At 37.8% G+C, this 18015-nt stretch overlaps 1 protein-coding gene across 3 annotated transcripts in view; it reads left to right on the top strand.

The window, feature by feature from the left end:
- The first annotated feature begins 500 nt into the window (after positions 1-500).
- Positions 501-18015, top strand: part of GSK3B (glycogen synthase kinase 3 beta) — a 215995-nt gene continuing 198480 nt past the window's right edge. For all 3 annotated transcript variants that reach the window (XM_010845385.1, XM_010845384.1, XM_010845383.1), the window contains exon 1: positions 501-1014. In XM_010845385.1, coding sequence (XP_010843687.1) covers positions 927-1014 — 88 coding nt within the window. In that variant the 5' untranslated portion in view covers positions 501-926. The remainder of the gene's footprint in view (positions 1015-18015) is intronic.

Below are 18015 nucleotides of genomic sequence, written 5' to 3'. Positions count from 1 at the left end.
AGGAAGGAAGGAAGGAAACGAGGAGGAGCCGACCCCGCAGCCGCTGACAGGGCTCCGGGCTAGGGGCAAAGCGGGGACACTTCCTGAGCGGGACTGTGCAGAAGCGAGGGGCGGGAGGGCGGCCGCGCTGGTGCCTTGGACGGGGGAGGGGGCCCCGAGGGACGGAAGCGGTTGCCGGGTTCCCATGTCCCCGGCGTATGGGGAGCAGTCGAGGAGCCGCTGCCTGGGGTCTGAAGGGAGCTGCCTCCGCCGCCGCCGCCGCCATGGCCGCTGGATCCAGCCGCCGCCTGCAGCTGCTCCTGGCGCAATGAGGGGAAGAGCCGCCGCCACCGCCCGACTCTGACTGACTCGCGACTCCGCCGCCTTCCAGTTCGCCGGGCCCCCACCGTCAGCCCGCCGGATCCTTGCCGCTGCCGGAGCCGCAGCGTTTCCCGACGCATCTCCGAGCCACCCCTCCCTCTCCCTCCCTCCTTCCCATCCCCCCTTCTTTTCAAGCGTGAGACTCGTGATCCTTCCGCCGCTTCCCTTCTTCATTGACTAGGAAAAAAAATCCCCGAGGAAAATATAATATTCAGAGTACTTATTTTCAATCCAGTATTTGTCCCCGTTTCACGTGATATATATTTTTTAGGATCTCCCACCCATTTCTGCCCTCCAAGGAAAGGGAGTGGAAAGAACTGTGTTTTTTTCCCAGCCCCGGATCGTCTATATGTTAAATATCCGTACTGATCTGTCTTCAAGGAGAAATACATCGCTCGCTTTTTTAAATAGCTGTACAAAAGAAGTGAAAAGGCAAGAGGACGAAGTCTTTTTCTTTTTCCTGTGGGAAAACTTAATGCTGCATTTATCATTAACCTAACACCCCAACATAAAACAAAAGGAAGAAAAGGAAGGAAGGAAAAAAGGTGATTCGGAAAAGAGTGATCATGTCAGGGCGGCCCAGAACCACCTCCTTTGCGGAGAGCTGCAAGCCAGTGCAGCAGCCTTCGGCTTTTGGCAGCATGAAAGTTAGCAGTGAGTATTGATTTTATTTTACACCCCTTCTCCACCTCCCCTTTGAATAAGAGACTTTGAAATACCAGGATCTTAAAATACGAGACCTGCTGATAAAACAAAGGTAATGGAAAAGGGCAAAAACCTGTCTTCAGTCAAGAATGAGGCAGCTTCCTTTTTTCCTCCTCCCGTATCCCTTCCCCGGTCTCATTAACCTTGAGTCGAGGGAATGTGATTTTTATTTGGATGGTTCTGTCTGAAACTTAGTTCTTTTCTTACAGTTGTTTTCTAGCAATTGATAGTCAACTTTATTAAGTGGTTGAGTGTTTCCACCTTAAAATAGTGATGGAAGTGTTTACTTGCTCATCCTTTTGAATAAAGCGAAGGACAAGACTCAAACCATGATGTGCTTTTCCAGAGTGTGTCTTTTGGAATGAAGGATAGTTTAGTTAGCTCAGGTCTCGAGGGTTACCGCAGTTTTGTATACTTAATGGAAGAGGTGAATGACACCGTCTCCTAACATTTCTTTCTTGCTTGTGTGACAATACAAAGTGTTTGTTCTTAATCCAGAGATGAACTTGTTAAGTAACCGCATTTCGGTTTGAAGGCGAGCTTTGATTCGTCTCTTTAGAAGGGACCGGTGCCGCTGATAGATACTCAGCAGCAGTAGTATCTCAACAAGCATTGTTCTAAATTGGATACGTGGTTTGATATGTTATCTCTTAACCTTACCGTTTTGACATTGCCAGCCTACCACTATAGAGTTAATGTTTAATCAAAAGGTAACTTGAAAGTTGGTCCGAGTTTTGAATGGGGCTTAGGTTGTCATGTTGCCAAATAGTAAGTTGAATGTTAATTGTCACTGACTCATCATTAAAGTTCAGCTTTGGGGTGCCATTGCTTTCAGTACTTGCTAAATGATCTAGAGTTCAGGTGTTCCTTCTTAGGACTACTTAAAATACTCTTGCATTGTTTTTCTTTCGAATTCAGATAAGACTATGAAGTTAGAAGAATATGGATTTAGACTTTTCCATCACAGGTTTTGTAGAAGGTTGTGGTCCCAGATTTAATAGGGGTATTTGGGCTTTGTTCAAGGTTGTTGCTAGACGTCTATATTCTCTTTCCAGATTTGTGCTCAAAAAGTCTATTTTGAGTGTTTGGTATCCAGTATCTCAGTATCCAGTGTTTTAATGTATCTCTACTTATGGATATGTTTATGTGATATTTAATGTCAGTTTATTTAAACATACTTAAAAAATTTGACAAAAATATCTGTATTATAGTTTCCTTATTCCTTCAGAAAGGGGCATGAATGAGGGCAAAGAAAAACTGTTTTACTGCTTAGAAGGAGAGAATTGAATTGAGATTAAAAAAAAAAAGGTATATGCTGTTATGTGAAATTGATTATAAAATGAACACTCGTACCTGAACTCAGGATTTCAATTCATGGTGGCTTTTGGAACTTGTCTGAAACAGGGTAGTCTAAGGTAATAGCTGAATGGGAGATTATTTTTGAGAGTTAAATTTTTTTTTGGTGACTAGCTAGTTCAGAATGCAGAGTATGTGAAGAGGGAAGCTGATGATGCATCTTTCAGGGAATGGTCAAGCTTTCTAAGCACTTCATGGGGTCATTTGAGAGGAATATTTTAAAATTCTGGGGTAATTTTCAGCTATGATGAAGCAAATCTTATAATAGCTCCTTAAGAGCCTCTTGTGGTACTGGAGTGTTAGGATGTTTTTCATCTTGGTTTAAAGACCACTCGAAATCAATTTTAGGTAATTAGTTTATTCAGAGAGCAGAATGGGATACCTAATAATATTAGATTTGGGGACTTTTCATTTAGTTCACAGGATTTTCTTTGAATCCTGTGTGGATGTTGACTGAAGATGGAGTAACTCTTGCGAAGTGCAGGTTAAAATGTTGACTTTTCTGTTACCATATAGGTCAGCTTAACATTTAAAAAGTTGGAGTTCAGTGTTGACTATGTGTTTTTGACAACCTTAACTTTAAATGCATTTTGGAAGAAAGCCTTTGTTGGAGTGCTGGTGTTCTAAGGGACCCCCGTTTAAGCGATAATAAATTATAGTCCTTGACTTGAAAAGCTTATCAGTTTTTGAGGCAGATTATGGGACAAAACGTGAAAACAGTAATATGATGACTGCAAGATTATAAATGCAAATAGAATACTTTGTTCAGAGGGACAAAAAATAAAGGCATGAGGTAGATGGCTTGGAGAGAAGACTTCTTACAGAGGTGTGTTTTAAGGCAGGTGTTAAAGGAGGCAGTAACTTAAATTGAGAAGCATAAAGGATTCTAGGTGGACAGAAAGGACAGAGGCACAGAGATGGTGACTTGTATTTTTGTATTTATAAAGCAGGTTAGTAAATCTGAATAAAAGGGGCCTAAATAGGAAAATAAGAGATGGAATTTGAGAAATATGTTAACTGATGGAAAGCAGGGGGGGCTTATGACTTTATTTGAGATTCAAGAGAGTTTGGAATTTACTATAGGTTGCTGAACAAAATATTTGAAGATGGTTTGGGCAGCAAAGTTGATGAGTTAGAAACCAGATGTCAGAGCCCTTTTAGGGAGTAGTAGAGTATGTTGTGAATAGTGAGAGAATATAAAGCAAAATTGAAAATCGGATGAAAAGAACACATTTGAGAGACAGCGTGAATGAACTGGCAGGACTTTGGATTGGATTGAAGGGGGGAATATTTGGGAAGGAGTCAGGAGTTAAAAATAAATTCTGATGTTACTGGTCTGGAAGATTTGACCGCCAAGTTATATTGTTGATTGTAATGGGAAAGTTGAGAAAGTGCTGAGATGAGAGGATACATGAGTTCACTTTTTAAAAATTTAATATTCAGTAGATTTTCTTGAAATTCAGCAGACAGCAGTTGGTTACTGGCAATCGTATTTAACTTAACAGTCTGTTAATTGCACTGTCTCTAATTTTTCTATGTCTAAAAATGCTGGATTTATTTTCGGGCGTAGTAAACTAAAAGTTTTTATTTATATTCGTTACATTTCTCAAAAAGAAAATACTTTTTAATGTAAATTCAAAAGATCTCACGCTTGAAACCTAGTTATAATAACCCGATGGTGATTTATTTGAAAACAATGAAAATATTTTTTGGACTAAGCTGTAACATAAACATTTTAGATATTTTATACAGCCTTCAATCTTTGGTACATTCTTAAAACTAGTCTCATAAACAATGGTTATTTTAGGTAAACCTTGGTGTTTAAAATAATGTTAATATGCAGACTCCAGCAGAAATTAAAAGTTGATTTATTCATTTATTTACTTTTTGCCTTTTGTTTTGGTTGCGCTTAAGTGTTCATCCGGTTTAGAAGAGTATATTTGATTTTTTTTTTAAAACCTTAGTGTGGTGTAACCTTTTTTTTTTTTGGTGTGCATTCATATTCAAGTGTTACTAGGTAAATGTTAATAGCTAGACAGTTCTTCTGTAGAGTCACGTGATATTTTATTCAAAATGGAGGCAGTAAGGCGCTGTGTATGGTGATTTATTAAAATATTAGTAATAAGTCTTTTGATAAACTATTAGTGAAAATTTAGCTAGTTGCCTAGCTAAGTCATGAGAAGTTATTTCCTCATACAGGATTTTTTATATCAAGTTTCTTTAGTGAAGAGAATGATAGCAGTTGCATATTGCTGTGCAGTATTTAGTGGTATGGTGGCTAAAGCCAAAGAGTAGGTGGCAACTTAGAGTTACTCTATTCCTGAGGGAGTTTAATCTCTTTGTGTCATATAAAAATCAGGTTATTAGAATTTCACCAGTTGCTAGATTTTCTAGTGTGAAAGAGAGCTCATGTGTGAAACTGAAAACCAGAATTTTATCTTCATTAATATTTCATTCCCTTCCCAACCACACCTTTCCAGAGTTGTTAAAAAAACTAGACCCTCATATAAGAATTGCATGCTGTCTTGTTAAATGTGCCCCTAGAATGCTAATTGTGAAATGACTTAAAGGCACAAGGGAACCCAGAGATTCATAAATCAATTCACGACTGATTGGGAATTGCATTTAGAAAATGAGGTGACATCTTCTCATTTCATTTGCGTGATTCAACTGGAAATCAGCACATACTTGTACCCTGTGCTGTATGCCCCTTGTTTTGGACTTGGGTTGCCAGTGTGAGATACTGTTTTGGATAAACAGGCAGGCTGGGGAAGCCAGCTTAAGTGTCAGCAGCAGATTCTGAGACCAGGGGAGGTCTGTTTCTGTGTGTGTTTCCTTTATGTATAGAGAAGGCTGTGAAACATGCATGTGCTGACCCTGGTGCCACAGTTCCATACTCAACACTCATGGGACTGTGGGACAGGGATGGGATTGGGCAGGCTGTGGGACTGTGGAGTCTCTTGTGATGTTCCACCCTGCTACAGGAGAATGGAGGGGCAGAGCCTGTGGGTGTGATGGGATTATATCTGGTGCTAACAGGACCAACCTGATTTCCCAGATAGTGTTCTACTAAGAACATAATCACCATGAGTAAATAAATTTATTGGAATGTTTAGCATCATTTTTCTAGCCTATTTTTTGGGGGGCAGTTGAAGGGAGTGGTGTGGAGAGGAAGGAAATCTTGCATGATTGCAAGGATAGAAATATTTTCATGGTTCATTGATTTTAAAGTAGAGGTTGCAATCTTTGCTTCTATCTTGGGTTGTACAAATCATCCTTAGTTATATAATTGTCTTTGACTTCGGTTGAGTGTGATATAGAAATGTTTATTTATATGAAGACCTATATGAATAGAGGGCTTCTTCCCTGGTGACTCAGATGGTAAAGAATCTGCCTGCAATGCAAGGGGCACACGTTCAGTCTCTTGAGTCTGCAGGATCCCCTGGAGGAGGGCATGGCAGCCCACTCCAGTATTCTTACCTGGACAATTCCATGGACAGAAGAGCCTCGTGGGCTACAGTCCACGGGGTCCCAAAGAGTCAGACATGACTGAGCACATAGTCTCATGTGAGTAGAAAAGCAGGGAAAAACTAACATTAATAAAGGAGAACAATTTGTTTCCCCAGAAGTTTCCTATCATTAAATTGATAAAAATCTGTGTTTATTTCTATTTATTATTACAGTTTTTATTCTCGGTTTTTTTTCTTTTTAATGAGTTCATATTCAGCACACAATGGACATTCAGTAAATTATTTCAGTTTATGTCTGAAGTATACTTGGTCTGGCCTAAGATACAACTTCGTAGATTTGGATTCTTAGTTTACACTGTGCTTATGTTTTGGGGAGAAAGGTCTACTTTCAAAGTTGAAATTCCGTAAATGGTTGTAGCTTGTATTTTTGGATTGAATACTTTCCTTAGAAGCATTTTAATTTGGTTGTATTGAGGCAGTGATATTTTGGTTATTGGTAACTTTTCCTTTTGTCTTCAGGATAACATGACCAACAATGGCACAAATATGAACCTTTAACATTTCCCTTATTAATACAGTCTGGAGCTGTTAATTTCTTGATTGTCCTTTCAGATCAGTTTAATAATGAAAAGTAAATACTCCTGACGAAGGCCATATTATTTTCCTAGAAATTTGTATTTTATTTTTAAATTAAACCTTTTTTTTTTTGGCTGCTCTGTGCAGCTTGCCGGATCTCAGTTCCTGGACCAGGGATTGAACCTGGGCCACGACAGTAACAGCCCGGAATTCTTACTACTAGAGCCACCAGGGAACTCCCATAGAAACTTACATTTTAGATGGTGATATAATTTAAATGAATTTACAGGCCTAGTATTGAATAAGTATGCCCTAAAGCCAAAGAGATGGTAGGTAGGCAGGCAGGCAAAAATATTAGTAACATGGGTGCAAAGCATTAACAGTAGTACCCCATTTTTCATTACCATTAATTGTATCATGTTGAACTCCTTGTCTCAGGAAGCCTAAAATAAGTAGGTTGCTTTAATAGAAAGGGGCAATGAATAATGCATGATTGACATGTGATATGCCTATTGAATGTTTATTATGTGCTAATAAGCACTCTGCCACATGCAGCTGCTCACTTTAATCATTACAACTCAAAAAGTAGCTAGTACCATTATCCCCACAGGTAAATGAGATTTAGGGAGGGGAAGCAACTTGTCCAAGATTACCTGGCCAGAAAATTGTTCTAAAAGAATTCAAATATAAGCATTCTGATTCTAGATTTTCCCTTTATTGTATATTTTATAGAGAATGGATTGCTGTTACCTTAACACTTGGATTCCAGAGATAAGCTACCTTTTGCTTTTAGGATAGTCTTTCATTGATAATTTAGCAGTGATTGTGTAAGACTTACATGATTAGTAATGATGTTGAAATTAGTTTCAGGCATGCCTGTTAGCAAATATAGTACTTAAATACTTATATTGGAAAAAAAACCTCTCAATTCTTTTAAGATTTCAGGGAAAACTTGTTAAGACAAACATTGAAATTGAAAATGTTAAGGCTTATGGCAGCACAAAAAGAAAAATAAGTAGTGTATATATATATATATATTTTTTTTTGCTGTTGTTTAATGTTCAGTTGGAGCACTAGTTTTTATTGAAAAGTACTGATTGTTCACAGTAAATTTGATATATTTCCAGGTAATATTAGAATGTTCTCCAAATTAGCCATCATTAAGGATTATTATTTCTCTCCATCTCTTCCTATAGATTGTGAAGTGTTCTACTCTTCCTTTTAATATTTGACAGCAAACTTCAGGACATTTTTTTATTATTGTATGTACACAACCAATTATTCAGGTATCAATTGGACACTTGTTTTGTCTGGAACTGTGAACCTTCACAGTTTGTTATTATTAAAGAATAACAGCTATGCATCAGTGTGCAATTGGGTTATTTGGAGTATCACCTTGTTGGAATTGTTTGGTATTTTACAGTCAGGAAGTGAACCAAAAAGGTTCCTGAGCAGTGAAAATCCTCCCACAAATGGTGCATGCACTTTTCCTTATAGGTTATTTTTCGGCTTTTATTTAGAGTTCATTTTTCATTTAACACATAGTTCTAAATCATTCAGTTGTCTTCTTTTTTTTTTTAAACTGCAAATTAGAAGGGAATGAATTACACTGGTATTAAGCATTATCCTAAAAAGTTTAGACAGACAATGCAGGAAAACAGGCATATTGGGATTACTTAGTGTAGCCTTGTAAAACTTCAGGGGAGATCACTCTGATAATTGTTCAAAATTTTGATTTCAAGAAGGTTACATTACAGTAACTTCACTCTTTTAAAAGAACAAAAGGCAGAAAAGTCTCTTCTGGTTAGCTGGGGTTCTCTAATAACTTCTCACTGCATTAAACAGCCTGTCATTTCTTGGTTACTGATGAAATGAGGAAGAGAACTCGGTCATCTCTGTCTGGTTGACCAACTCTGGTTGACTTTCAGTGATACGGATAAAGATACTAAAATTTTCAGTATGCTACTCCAGAGTATCATTTCCTGCTCTTTCTTCCGTTGTGCATCTATAGATTATTTCTCAGCAACAGCATTTTACGTGATTTAAGATTTGTTTTCTTATTTTTTCTTTTGTATATATGGAGTTGCTGTTAGGATTTTGATGTGCTCATACCGTCTGTTGATACTTGTGGAATACTTAGGAGGCACTGCATGGAGTCATTTAATCTTTCTAAGGATTGGCTGTTAGAATAATTTTACCAAATACACTTTTGGAATTGAAAAGGTGGATATCTTAATTGTTAACTTGAAGAAAAAGAACAGTCATGATCAAGTACTTTTTTCTCTTTTGAAGGTCTAAGAAATTCTTTACCATCTGAGCTATGAGGGAAGAAATTCTTAGGGGCTTAATTAACTAATGTAAGTGAGAAGATGTTTCAGATTTCTTTCCAAGGCAGGCTAACCTATGTTTTAAAAATGTAATTCCCTCTACTTCCCTTATTCCATAAAATCAGCTAGTTCTTTTTAATTGATTAAGCACTGTCTTCATGATCTGTGTGGAAGTTATTGAGCTGAGTCAAATTGCTACTACTAGACTTTTGAGTTTTTTTTAGACTTTTGAGACTTTTGAGTTTGTAGAGGCAGCACCTAAAGAAGTGCTGGAGTTATTTATGCTTGGCACCAGACTGACAGTATTGTGGGTGTGTTTGGTATCTCATTGGAATTTCAAAGCTTTCTCATTTTACACAGTATTTAAACTCTGAAGGAAAGAGGGAAACTTTGAGTTTGTAGGATTTTAACAATAATATGTATATGTATATCATATTTACATAATGTGTTGTAACAACCACAATAATAGTTTTAATTGGATGATGTATGATAGACAATTCCATGCTTGTCTTATTTACATATTTTGCATTTAAAAATGGGATTTACTCACATGATTCAAAATTTTAAAAGTATTTAGTGATGTCTTTCTCCTCCTCCTGCTCTGTAAGGAACTATCAGTCCTCTCTCCTGGAGAGGCAGCCTTCCAATTTCTTAGGTAGCCTTCCATGTGAAAGTGAAAGTCGCTCAGTCTGACTCTTTGCGACCCTATGGACTGTATAGTCCATGGAATTCTCCAGGCCAGAATACTGGAATGGGTAGCCTTTCCCTTCTCCAGGGGATCTTCCCAACCCAGGGATTGAATCCAGGTCTCCCGCACTGTGGGCAGATTCTTTACCAGCTGAGCCACTTTTACAGGTTATTTCTGCTATGGAATTATATTTTGTGTATACAGACCTAAATTAACATTTCCTTTAGCATAAGTGTTAGAGTTAAACTTTAAATCAGTTGTTCTAGAAAATTGCTATTATTTTTCATCCTAGTAGATTACCAAACTCTAATTTTTCTGAGTATGAGTTAGATGGAGAGTAAATACAAAAACGAGAGAGTGCTTCTCATCATAATAAGAGGTGAAATAATAGTCATGACCAGTGAATACTTAGTGGCACATTTAAATTATTTGCTTCTCTTTGTGTATTTGAGAAGTGATCTATAGTGTCATATAGGTGTTATATGTTTTCTTGCTGGAAATAGTTGTGTATTTCATGGTAAAGAAAAAGACAAAACGTAATTGATACTCTTCCTTTAACTTGGCATTTTTTGAACATCTTAGATGAGAAAACCTGTTCTCTTGAGAGATCAGAGGCGCAGAGTGCGTCAATGTCAATGAAGCCTGTGCCTTTTACCTCTTTAAGAGCGCACGGTTTCATTCTGCTTCTAAACCAAGCATTCCTTAGTCTTAAAAAATTAAAATGTTTTTATTCAGTAATCCACTGTATCATATAATTTAAAAAAATCAAATAGTGCAGAAAGTCTTATTATGGAATTTTAACTTTTCTTCATTTCTGTTTCTTAGAGGCAGTCTTAACTATGATAACTATTGCCTCTAGTAATTTTATCATAATTTTAATAGTATGATATTTGTCTGCTTCTTAAAATTATTCTTGATATTATTCATTGTCATCCCTGCTGCTGCTGCTAAGTCGCTTCAGTCGTGTCCGACTCTGTGCGATCCCATAGACGGCAGCCCACCAGGCTCCTGCGTCCATGGGATTCTCCAGGCAAGAACATTGGAGTGGGTTGCCATTTCCTTCTCCAATGCATGAAAGTGAAAAGTTAAAGTGAAGTCGCTTCAGTCGTGTCCGACTCTGTGCGATCCCATAGACGGCAGCCTATCAGGCTCCTGCGTCCATGGGATTCTCCAGGCAAGAGTACTGGAGTGGGGTGCCATTGCCTTTTCTATTGTCCCTTTTATTATCTTACTAACATAACTATACCACCATTTTTAGTTAATTATTTAAATCATTAAATGATTAATACTCTATCTAGACATTAAGCAATATTCTTTGCAAAAGTGAATAGTGTACAGTGATTATGTTTCCTTTTTAAAAATGCATTATTGAGATATAATTCACATACCATAAAATTTATTAATTTAAGGTATACAGCTCAGTGGTTTCCAGTACTCACAGAGTGATGAAACTGTCACCACAATCTAATTTTAGAATATTTTTAATCAGCTCCAAAAGAAACCTTGTATCCAGTAGTAGTCATTCGTCCTCATTCCTGTATCCAGTAGTAGTCATATTTCCCTTCCTCCCAGTTCTAGGCAACCATTAATCTACTCTCTGTATGTGAATTTCCATTCTTGATATTTCTTATAAATTGTATTATAAAATATGTGGCCTTTTGTGACTGGTTTCTTTTACTTTTCATAATGTCTGCTAGGTTGATCTGTGTTGTAGCATTTGTTGTTATTCCATTACTTTTTATTGCTGAATAATATGCATGTATTTGTTTATCCATTCATCAGTGAACATTTGGATAGTTTCTGCTTTTTGGCTATTAGGAATAATAATGAAATGAACATTCGTGAACAAGTTTTTGTGTGAACATGTTTTCAGATCTTTGGGGTATATACCTAGGAGTGGGATTGCTAACGTATGGGAACTCTGTTTAACATTTTAAAGAGTTATGTTGTTTTTGAATGACAATCACATTTCCTTTGTTTTCTTTCACTTTTTTAATATACTTTTTTGTTGCCATTTTCTTTTTCTTGCACAGCTTGCAATGATCACAGACTTGGTTTGGTTTTTTTTCACCCCCTCAAATTTATTAAGCATTGTCTAGACTGCCCTACCCTACTTTCTTTTCCTGGAGTGTCCCTTTTCCTAGAGTCCTCTCCTACTGGGATCTGGCCTGGTTCCTCTCCAGGCCCCTGCTGTACAGCTGTCATCCTCTAACTTCTTTCATGGCTCTTTATTTCCTGGATCCCATGTCTTTGCATCCCTGAGCAGTCCTTACCTAACATAGTTTCGTGACATCCGCCAGCAGTGCCTGGAGTATTAACTGTTTGGTAAATGTATCTGGAAAAGTTTATAGTTGGTTGTTTTTTTCACATTTGCTCCAAAAGAGTAGTTAAGAAACTGACACACTTTTTTGGCAGGTGTCTCATCATTTTACTGTCTAGACACTGAGGCATAGATGTTTGGAAGGTTATTTGTATCACGATCAAGTGATTACTATGCCAACATGAAGGAACAATACGAAGCAAGTACAGAAATCTGACAATATAAATGTTAAGTAGTTGTTTAAACGAGACCTCTTCAATAGAAATATAATGCAAGACACAAATGTGAATCACATGGGTGATGTAAAATTTTCTAGGAGCCACTTAAAAAAAAAAAGTAAAAAGGTGAACTTAATTTTAAGAATATATTTAAAGTAGTGTATCCCCAAAGTATTATCTCAGCATGTAATTTACTAATGATACATTTTGCATTCTTTATTTGGTACTAAATCTTCACAACCTCAGTTCATTTCGGTTGTTCAATTGTGTCCGACTCTTTGTGACCCCATGGACTGCAGCACGCCAGGCTTCCCTGTCCATCACCAACTTCTGGAGCTTGTTCAAACTCATGTCCATCAAGTCTTATCCTCTGTCATCTCCTTCTCCTCCTGCCTTCAATCTTTCCCAGCATCAGGGTCTTTTCTAAGGTGTCAGTTCCTCACATCAGGTGGCCAAAGTATTGGAGCTTCAACATCAGTCCTTCCAATGACTATTCAGGACTGATTTCCTTTAGGATGGACTGGTTGGATCTCCTGCAGTCCAAGAGACTCTCAAGAGTCTTCTCCAACACCACAGTTCAAAAGCATCAATTCTTCAGCACTCAGTTTTCTTTATAGTCCAACTCTCAAATCCATACATGATTACTGGAAAAACCACAGCTTTCACTAGACTGACCTTTGTTGGCAAGGTAATGTCTCTGCCTTTTAATATGCTGTCTAGGTTGGTCATAACTTTTCTTCCAAAGAAAGCATCTTTTAATTTCATGACTGCTGTCACTCTGCAGTGATTTTGGAGCCTGAGAAAATAAAGTCTGTCACTGTTTCCATTGTTTCCCCATCTATTTGCCATGAAGTGATGGGACCAGATGCCATGATCTCAGTTTTTGAATGTTGAGTTTTAAGCCAACTTTTTCACTCTCCTCTTTCACTTTCATCAAGAGGCTCTTTAGTTCTTCTGCCATAAGGGTGATGTTATCTGCATATCTGAAGTTTTTGATATTTCTCCTGCCAGTCTTGATTCCAGCTTGTGGAATCAAGCTGGAATTTGATGCCAGGCTTCATCCAGCCCGGCATTTTGCATGATGTACTCTGCATATAAGTTAAATAAGCACGGTGACAGTATACAGCCTTGACGTACTACTTTCCCCATTTGGAACCAGTCCATTGTTCCACATCCGGTTCTAACTGTTGCTTCTTGACCTTCATACAGATTTCTCAGGAGGCACGTCAGGTGGTCTGGTATTCCCATTTCTTTAAGAATTTTCCACAGTTTGTTGTGATCCACATAGTCACAAAGGCTTTGGTGTAGTCAATAACACAGAAGTAGATGTTTTTCTGGGACTCTCTTTTTCTATGATCCAGTGGATGTTGGCAATTTGATCTCTGGTTCCTCTGCCTTTTCTAAAACCAGCTTGAACACTTGCAAGTTCTCAGTTCATGTACTGTTGAAGCCTGCTTTGGAGAATTTTGAGCATTACTTTGCTAGCGTGTGAGATGAGTGCAATTGTTCGATAGTTTGAACATTCTTTGGTATTGCTTTTCTTTGGGATTGGAATGAAAACTGAGCTTTTCCAGTCCTGTGGCCCCTGCTCAGTTTTCCAAATTTGCTGGCATATTGAGTGCAGCACTTTCATAGCATCATCTGTTAGGATTTGAAATAGCTCAACTGGAATTCCATGACCTCCACTAGCTTTGTTCATAGTGATGCTTCCTAAGGCCCACATGACTTCACATTCCAGGATGTCTGGCTCTAGGTGAGTGATCACACAATCGTGGTTATCTGGGTCATGAAGATCTGTTTTGTATAGTTCTGTTGTGTATTCTTGCCACCTCTTCTTAATGTCTTCTGCTGCTGTTAGGTCCATACCATTTCTATCCTTATTGTGCCCATCTTTGCATGAAATGTTCCCTTGGTATCTCTAATTTTCTTGAAGAGATCTCTAGTCTTTCCCATTCTGTTGTTTTCCTTTATTTCTTTGCATTTTTTTAAATTGAAGGATAATTGCTTTACAGAATTTTGTTGTTTTCTGTCAAACCTCAAAATGAATCAGCCATAGGTATACATATATCCCCTCCCTTTTGAACCTCCCTTCCGTCTCCTCCCCATCCTACCCTTCCAGGCTGATACAGAGCCCCTGTTTGAGTTTGCTGAGCCATATAGCAAATTCCCGTTGGCTATCGATTTTACGTATGGCGATGTAAGTTTCCATGTTACTCTTTCCACACATTTCACCCTTTCCTCCCCTCTCCCCATGTCTATAAGTCTAATCTCTATGTCTGTTTCTCCATTGCTGCCCTGTAAATAAATTTTTCAGTACCATTTTTCTAGATTCTGTGTATATGTGTTAAAATATGATATTTGTTTCTTTCTGACTCACTTCACTCTGTATAATAGGCTCTAGGTCCATCCACCTCATTAGAACTGTCTCAAATGCATTCCCTTTTATGGCTGAGTAATATTCCATTGTGTGTCTGTACCACAGCTTCTTTATCCATTCATCTGTTGATGTACATCTAGGTTGCTTCCATGTTCTAGCTATTGTAAATAGTGCTGCAGTGAACAGTGGGATACATGTGTCTTTTTCAGTTTTGGTTTCCTCAGCGTAGGTACCTAGGAGTGGGATTGCTGGGTCATATGGTGGTTTTATTCCTAGTTTTTTACGAAATCTCCATACCGTCTTCCATAGTGGCTGTATCAGTTTACATTCTCACCAACAGTGCAAGAGTATTCCCATTTCTCCACATCCTCTCCAGCATTTATTGTTTGTGGACTTTTTCATGATGGCCATTCTGACTGGGTGTGAGGTGATATCTCATTGAAGTTTTAATTTGCATTTCTCTAATAATGAGTGATGTTGAGCATCTTTTCATGTGTTAGCCATCTATGTGTCTTCTCTGGAGAAATGTCTCTTTAGGTCTTTTTCCCACTTTTTGATTGGGTTGTTTGTTTTTCTGGTATTGAGTTGTATGAGCTGCTTGTATATTTTGGGACTTAATCCTTTGTCAGTTGTTTCATTTGCTATTATTTTCTCCCATTCTGAGGGTTGTCTTTTCGCCTTGCTTATAGTTTCCTTGGCTGTGCCAAAGCTTTTTAGGTTTAATCAGGTCCCACTTTTTTACTTCCATTACTCTAGGAGTTGGGTCATAGAGGATCTTGCTTTGATTTATGTTATCAAGTGTTCTGCCTATGTTTTGCTCTAAGAGTTTTATAGTTTCTGGTCTTACATTTAGGTCTTTAATCCATTTTGAGTTTATCTTTGTGTATGGTGTTAGGAAGTATTCTAATTTCATTCTTTTACATGTAGCTGTCCAGTTTTCCAAGCACCATTTATTGAAGAGACTGTCTTTGCCCCATTATGTATTTTTGCCTCCTTTGTCAAAAATAAGGTACCTGACGGTGCATGGGTTTATTTATGGGCTTTCTATCTTGTTCCATTGGTCTTTGCATTAATCACAGAGGAAGTCTTTCTTATCTCTCCTTGCTATTGTTTTGAACTCTGCATTCAGATGGGTATATCTTTCCTTTTTTTCTTTGCCTTTAGCTTCCCTTCTTTTCTCAGCTATTTGTAAGGCCTCCTCAGACAACCATTTTGCCTTTTTGCATTTCTTTTTTTTGGGGGATGGTCTTGATCCCTGCCTCCTGTACAATGTCACGAACCTCTGTCCATAGTTCTTCAGGCACTCCATCAGATCTAATCCCTTGAATCTATTTGTCACTTCCACTGTATAATCGTGAGGGATTTGATTTAGGTCATATGTGAATGGTCTAGTGGTTTCCCCCACTTTCTTCAATTTAAGTCTGAATTTTGCAATAAGGAGTTCATGATGTGAGCCAAAGTCAGCTCCTGGTCTCGTTTTTGCTGACTTCACAACCTAGTGGGTATTTTACTCTTACAGCATGTCCTGATTTGGAGTAGTCACATTTTAAGTGCTTAGTAGCCACAGGTTGAGCAGTTTAGAATTTTTCAGGAATTATTTTATTGTATAATATTGTTGTCAATCTGTCTAATCATATATTCAAATACATATATATGATATAGTCTACTTATTCTAAAGGAATAAATAAGGAATAGATAAGGTATATATATGTAGTTTAAAAACACTTCATTGATTTGTCTAATTGCTTTGTTTTGTTTTTAGTCATGTCTTCAGATTTTTGAAATTTTATACCACATTAAAGAGGTTGAGAGATTTATGTTCTTCAGAAAAGTGCTTGGTGTGGGAGGTAATGATTTTTTCCCCATATTTTAGCATACTTAAAATGTATATTAAAACTGTTATTGATATACTTGTTAGATGTTACTGCCATGAATGTCCTGGTCCCAATGGGTTCTTATTTGTCTAAATATTCTTTGGCATAAATTCTCTCCTCTCGCTGTTTCAGAGACTCACTCAGCTTTCAGAGTTTCATATGCCACCTCAACTGCGTAGTTTTCCACACATTTTACCCCAAAGCATGAAATGCAGTTAGTTGCATGTAACTCGTATGGCACACTTTTCTTGTGTTCTGCTTCATCTACTTTCCTTGTTTTGTCTCTCCCTAGGTCAGTATAAATTTGAGTATGGCAACAACAGTATTTTACTCACCTTTGTATTTCCTCGGTGTGGAACACAGTGCTTTCTATAGTAGTTTACTTAACACATATTTTGGGTTGAAGGTAATTTGTTGTGATAGTTACCTGTATACTATACTGATAGTTACATGAGTTTCTAGGTCATCAAACTATCACTGAGGTTTTTAGACACATTTTAAAGCTTTGATATAAGAAATTAGTTTATGAAGTTAAACCTAGGTTTTTGTTTAAACACAAAGGAGCAATAGTAGGGAAAGAAAAGAGAGATACAGACACTGTTTTATACCATGTGCTTAGCACAAGAGGAGTGTGAACTCGGGATGGAGTGAATGAAAGAGCTCAGGTGCTTGGTTGCACTGGTTGGCTAGCATAATACCTTTGAAACATTGAGCCTGTCCAGCTAGTACAGTACCCCCAAGCCTTCCAGAAGCTTATTTGGAGTGGGTGAGGGTAGAAGAGAGATTTAGAGTGATGAAAAGTGATGTCAGTTTCCTTATTTTTACCAAATAGTTTATTCTATGAGAGACAAAGTAAATAGACTATTTATATATGAACAGGCCCTTTCACCATGGATATACTTGGACATGTAATTATCTTGTAGGGATTTATGAAAACTTTAATTTTTACAGGGCCTCTTTTTATGTCTCTCAGTATTTTTTTGGGCTGATATACTAGTGTATATTAGTATATCAGTTGAAGAGCTTTCCCAGAGAAAGTAAGAAATATTAGTAAACAACTTGGACTTTCTTTACTAAATAATCCAATTTCTTAAATAGCTGTAAATTTTAGCTGTCTATATTGAGTTTTGAGAAAGCACGTTGTCAGGGTAATAACTTGGTTTTCACTGATCAACATTATATCTGCTTCTTTGACTGGTTGCATGGAAAAAGCAAGAGAGTTCCAGAAAAGCATCTATTTTTGCTTTATTGACTATGCCAAAGCCTTTGACTGTGTGGATCACAATAAACTGTAGAAAATTCTGAAAGAGATGGGCATACCAGACCACCTGACCTGCCTCTTGAGAAATTTGTATGCGGGTCAGGTAGCAACAGTTAGAACTGGACATGGAACAACAGACTGGTTCCAAACAGGAAAAGGAGTTCGTCAAGGCTGTATATTGTCACCCTGTTTATTTAACTTATATGCAGAGTACATCATGAAAAACGTTGGACTGGAAGAAACACAAGCTGGAATCAAGATTGCCGGGAGAAATATCAATAACCTGAGATATGCAGATGACACCACCCTTATGGCAGAAAGGGAAGAGGAACTCAAAAGCCTCTTGATGAAAGTGAAAGTGGAGAGTGAAAAAGTTGGCTTAAAGCTCAACATTCAGAAAACGAATATCATGGCATCCGGTCCCACCACTTCATGGCAAATAGATGGGGAAACAGTGGAAACAGTGTCAGACTTTATTTTTCT

Source organism: Bison bison, unplaced genomic scaffold, assembly GCF_000754665.1.
Source record: "Bison bison bison isolate TAMUID 2011002044 unplaced genomic scaffold, Bison_UMD1.0 scf7180017864215, whole genome shotgun sequence".
Lineage (NCBI taxonomy): Eukaryota > Metazoa > Chordata > Mammalia > Artiodactyla > Bovidae > Bison > Bison bison.
This window is presented reverse-complemented; position numbering and strand designations above follow the sequence as displayed.